Genomic DNA, 5,831 nt, shown 5'->3' on the forward strand with positions numbered 1-5,831 from the left:
AGGGGGAGTATCACTTCCTTGGACCTGCTCGAGATGCATCTGTGGATGCATGACAAGGTGTGGTTGGCCTTCCTGACTGCATCCCCACACTATACATTAACAATATACATCCCACATTACTCCATTTTACCCTTGGTCCCTACCATCAATCATCATAACTCTTGGTGCAAAGCTTTGCTTTTTATGACTCGCATGATTCTGTGCATGTAATTTGGCTAACAAAATATTATTTTGGACTCAGTGGCCAAGTTGTATACATTCTTATTCATAAAGCAACCACATTTCTCATACCCATATTAAAAACTGGCTTTTCCTTGTATTAGGTGTTCATTTCTCAAAACGAGGCCTTGTGCTGGGAACCCATAATATGAGCAAACTGTAATAATATTCAGAGTAAAAGCATATGTTCTTACTTTATGCTATAATTATTTTAATACAGACCAGTATCTATTAAGAAAAGAAATAGCCTGAAAAAATACCTTTAAGAGCTTTCCTTACCTTTACTTTTGACAGCAAACATTGATTTCTTTTTGGTATTGCATAAAAATATACAAACAAACCATAATATTTAAACTATAACAGTTTTGTTGTCATATATACGTTTCAGCACCTGTTCATAATGAATTATCCTCATGAAATCTCTTTGTACATTGTAAAAGTACAATGAAATAATGTGTGACATGAAAAGAAAGACATTTAACAAATTTTGCTAAATTTAACTCCAATGGCAAGCTGTGAAAAATGTTTTAGAGTGAATTACAGATGCCTTCTTCTCTTCCTGCTAGAGAAGCAGGGGATACCATGCTACATCCAAATACTTCTTTTGGCAACATTTGTTGCTACTTCAGCCTAATTTGCAATAAGTAACAAAGGAAGTTAGGAAATATAGAAAAGTGCTGCTATACTTCCCCCTCCTCCTTACTTTCCAGCAAAGTAGTTAGTGATTCTGGCATGTAATTATGACCTATTGTTTTAATTCAACTTTAACTGTATTAGTTATAGAATTGTACCACCAGCCTATAATAATTTGTCCTCAACAGCATAGCCACAGTACTATGCTAAGGAAATTTGTTTTTACATTTCAAACGAAAACTTACCTCTCGTAAGCTGATCTTAACAGGGTAGATAATATTTGACCCATCCCTCTTGAAGTGCGAGTGAGGTTTATCTTTAATGACAAAAACAATGTCAGCTGGGATTGTGCTGGGTGTTTCATCACCTTCTTTTGGGAAAGTGATTTTAGTACCTTCTTTCCACCCTCTCTTGATCTCTATAGTGAGAATTTTGTCCTCTGTTCGGACACTTCTGCCATCTGGGTTAAGCCTTTTTCGGGAAATCCTCATTCTTTTGGTGCACCCATGATATATCTCTTCCAGTGATACTTTAAGTTCATGGATAACAGGGGGATCTTGCTTGCGACGGAGTTGGCTACCAACTGTATTCCTTTCTCTTGGAAATCCATTCATGCTAAAACTGGTGAAGGATCCAAATGGATCACCATCCACTTCCATGTCTTCAGTGTCTCTTCCACCAGGCATTCTTCTACCAAAGAAAATCTCAAAAGGATTTGTACCACCAAAAAACGCTGCAAACGTAGCATGTGGATCACCATGGAAGGAGTACCGAAAGGTGCCACCTTGTCCATCAGGTCCTCCAGCGCCTCCTTTCAAACCTAATCAAGGCACATATGCAAAATTAAGAAAGCCTATATTAATACAGTTATCAGAATGGAAAACACAGTATTTATGATTCATGAAATCAAAAATGCTGTTAACAGTTGTTCAAAGGAAGGAATTCTTAAAAGGGTTCCCTTTATTTATCACAGATTGTACAAATGTACAATCTTAAGTACATCTTGTACATCTTAAGTAACCTACAGCTATTTTGAAGTTTTAGATTGATTTCTAGTCACTCAGTTAGAAAGTGCCCTGTCATTGCCATATCTACTTATTACTGGGCCACTCACTCTTAGATTTTATCACCTTAGACGGAAAGTAAAATGTGTGCATGATCATAATGATAATATTCCAATGCCTTTTTTGTCACCAGTGTTCTTTCTGATCAGTGGGAGCAGGCTTAGACCCTATACCCTTGAAAAACATTTGTACGTACTGAATGTACCCACTGACATGCTTCAAACAGACTAAGACAATTTTTGTGTTGGTTTTTTCTCAGAATCAGTAGGACTACATAGGGTGCCAAGCAGATGAAGAAAGTTCAGTGTGCTGTTTTAGTGAAGTGCCATAGATTAGCCAACTGGCTTTGGAAGACACAATAATCTAAATGAACAACAGGAAACAAACACCCCTCATCTACTACCTCAGACTTCGTAAACTCTTTCTTGCAAAGTAATAGAAAATACTTGGTTTTCTTGCATTTGGAGTTTTATCTCACTTGAGGAAATATTTTGGGAAGTGCAACGTGAAAACAGATACAAGTTTTTATGAAAAAGGTTTTCAATTTTTTTGTCAAAAAATGAAAGCTTGCAAAGAAGAACTGGAGTTGGTTTAATAATAATAAGAGAGATCAGAGTTACCCAAAGAACTTTGTCTACCCCAGAAAATCTACATTTGTACACTGCAAAATAGCCAATATTGTGGATACCATGGGAGGGCCTTCCTACTCCTGTTTTTCCAGTGCTTAAGCCAGTATATGTAGCCCTATAACTGCTCGGCCGACACACAGTAGGGCTGCACAAAGCTTTGGTGGAGATTCTGTCAGATTCGGTGGCCAAATCTCCAAATCTGAATCAAATCAGGAGACCCTTTAAGGTCTCTGAGATTCAGCAATTCAGACGCAGACACAGTTTTAAATGTGTTTTCTACATACCTCAAGGTATGTGAATGCTGTGATGCTGGGGCAAATGGAGTGTCCCACAGGAGCGCGGGGGGCTCCCCAGCACACTGAGCAGCAGACTCCTAAGTGGACCAGAAGAACTTCCGGTCCCTTTCCGGTTTTGCTGGAAGCTCCCCTGTACTTGGCTTGGCGACTGGTGCCTCCTGGGTCTGGGGGGCACCTAGGGTCTCCCCACGGCCAATCACTGAGCCAGGAGGGTGCAGGGGGGCCCCCTGTGCGTTCCCCAGCGGACCTGGAAGTACTTCTGGTCCACTTCTGAGTTTGCTGTCAAGCACACGGCCCTCCCCCCCTTGCTCCTGTGGGACACTCCTTCTGCCCCACCATTGCAGTGTTCATGAGCTGTGACTGGTACCTTGAGATATGTAGAAAAAACATTTAAAGCTGTGTTTATGGCTGAATTGCTGATTCTCTGAATGCGCATCTGAATATTCGATGCTGATTCGGCCAAATTGAATCAGAACAGTGATCCAAATCAACTAATCGAATCACTGTCCCCAATTTAAGCTGAATCCAAATTGCATATGGCCCATTTTATACACCCCTAGTGCACTGCCTACTGAATATGCTCAGTATACATATGCATGTACATATACATGTCTGTCTATAAGTAATAGAAGGTAACAGAATCACAAACTTTGCATAAGTGCCAAAAAGGCCACTTACACAGCTGGAAAATGATCCTGTAGATACCAAAAGGAAATAATTCTACCCTTGGACTTACAAATTTGATTTCTTTCTACTGTATATTTCTCACCCTTAGTGATGCATCAGCTTTTGTATTTAATTGCTTGCAATTATTTTCACAGAAAAAAAATAGTAGAAGAATGATAACTAAGGACATCCATCCACTTCCAAAATATTTAGTTATGGCTTTCAATCATTATGGATAAGAGAGTCTCAAAGTCCAGGAGCTTCAAGAGCTCCACAAACTCCAAAAGAAAAAAAAATAATCAAGAACCACTGTTCCACTTCCAATTATGATTTAAAAAATGCTTATGATCTTCTGAATCCAGTTTCCCCCTGCAATTTTTATCCCATCCTGTTAATGATAGAAATGACCATGTCTAAATCTTCTGGCAAGTGCACACACACATTTGCAACTCCCCAAAAACACCACCTTGCCTAAGAGCCCTTTGTGACTCTTACCTCTCACAGATAAACCTACTGCTCCATCCCTTTTGTTGGCCCCCTTCCAATTCTTCCCACATTAAATTTCCCTTTCACTTCCTCCAGCTAACAGTTTCTTGCCTGCTTATACATAGGAACCTACCTAAATTGTGGTGAGACAAAAGGCTTTTCACAGCTTGCTTGCAGCGCACAGAGCTGAGTTCAAAAGGCATTTTGCAGCAGTTAACACCCCGCAGTGCTGATTGGCAGAGACCCCGCCCCTTGGTGCTGACTGACAGAGACTGGGGCAGGGGGAGGGATGAGGGGTCAACTGCCATTTTGATTGCCTGCCGCCTTTTTGCAGCCCCGCCCCTTGGCGCTCATTGGTGGAGAGGCTCTGGCGGGGGAAGGGTTGAGGCAGCAGCCTCCATCTTGTTTGCTGCCCTTTGTGCCACCCTGCCAGCCACTACTTTCCCTTCCCAGCAGCAAGAACTGCTGGCTCCCACTGGGAAGCCAGCATTATATATTTATTAATTTGTTTTTGTTTGCACAGATTTCATGGACGATCCCAGATTTCAGTTTCTGCAAAATCCGCAAAACTGAGAATTAAGTAGGTCCTTATTTATACATAACTACTGTCACTGGCCACTATGTATCCTACCAATAGCCCTTGGCTTTAGACTCACACAACCATCACTTCCTCCATTTCCTCCTTAAAGATTCCCATCTACTTCCTCTTACAAGCTCCAATGCTCACTCTCAGATTCTAGCTTATTTTCTGAAATTATTAAAGGTCTTGAAGCTAAAGGCATTTCAGTCCTTAAAGAAATGCTGTTACTGCTAAACTTATAACTTTTATAAGGAAGAGTCATAACCACCGAGCCTTGTATTGAAAGGAGCCAAGCACTAAGTTCTAAGACCTTAAATAGGAAAAGTTTATACTAAAACAGTTGAGCCTGTGCCCTAAATTCTCATCCATTTTAGATGAGACAGATCCATTTAAAAAAAATGCTTAATTCAAACATTTAACTGCACACATATAAGCTTTTAACTCTAGCTTCTCTGTTATAGTCAATGAATTTTAAATGCAACTTGGAAGGAGTTCAAGGCTGCCCTTCACATTTTATTAATCCTGAGCATGCTCTTACATAACTTAGAACAACCCAAAAGGGTGTTATGGGGCTCTAGCAGGTTGCCAGTTTATATTGGACAGTCTCTTATTTCCCTGGGCAAACCTGCCCCACAGGACATGCCCAAGTTACAACAATTTGGAAAAATCTGTTGATTCTTCAGTGACTGCCTGAGCTTTGTCATTGCTATCCATATGTTGTCAGTTATAAGGCTTTATCGATAAAACAGTCAAATCCTCAAGCACTCAGTACAACATAATAAAGAATCAAAGCAAACCCTGTGGTCTTTTCCCAGACACTCAGAAAGTCCCTGGCTCAGCGTTGAAGCTAATAGAAACTCAGCCCTCTCCCTCTCTCTCTCTCTCTCTCTCCTTTGGACATAAAGCAAATCATTTTTATAGTTTGAAGGTCCAGGGCCTGTAACAGATTCCCCAGATGTGGTACAATCACCTAGTCTGGAAATCTTGAGAAAAACACCTGGACGCTCACCTTACTGGAGTCATCTGCCCCCAGCAGTCTTTCCTGTCCAAGCACAGGGAGGCTGAACCTTATGAGGCCCCTAACATCTATGAATTTATGAATCCCCTAGTTCCCTTCCCTGGGAGCCTTTTAACTTGAAAGAGACTTGGGGGTCATGATTGACCACAAGGTGAACATGAGCCTGCAATGCGATGCTGCGGCTAGTAAAGCAATCAAAACGCTGGCTTGCATCCATAGATGCTTCTCAAGCAAATCCCA

At 40.9% G+C, this 5,831-nt stretch overlaps 1 protein-coding gene across 3 annotated transcripts in view; it reads right to left on the reverse strand.

The window, feature by feature from the left end:
* The window catches only part of DNAJB4 (DnaJ heat shock protein family (Hsp40) member B4), a 45,522-nt gene that overhangs the window by 3,166 nt on the left and 36,525 nt on the right, over positions 1 to 5,831 (reverse strand). For 2 of the 3 annotated variants that reach the window (XM_019531220.1, XM_019531218.1), the window contains one exon: positions 1,098 to 1,672. In XM_019531220.1, the coding sequence (XP_019386765.1) occupies positions 1,098 to 1,672 (575 nt within the window). Of the gene's footprint in view, positions 1 to 1,097; positions 1,673 to 4,126; positions 4,229 to 5,831 lie in introns of those variants that run through there. The other variant, XM_019531221.1, reaches the window with a different exon arrangement.

The sequence above is a fragment of the Crocodylus porosus genome, unplaced genomic scaffold (genome assembly GCF_001723895.1).
Source record: "Crocodylus porosus isolate Cpor-Errol unplaced genomic scaffold, CroPor_comp1, whole genome shotgun sequence".
Taxonomy (NCBI): Eukaryota; Metazoa; Chordata; order Crocodylia; family Crocodylidae; genus Crocodylus; species Crocodylus porosus.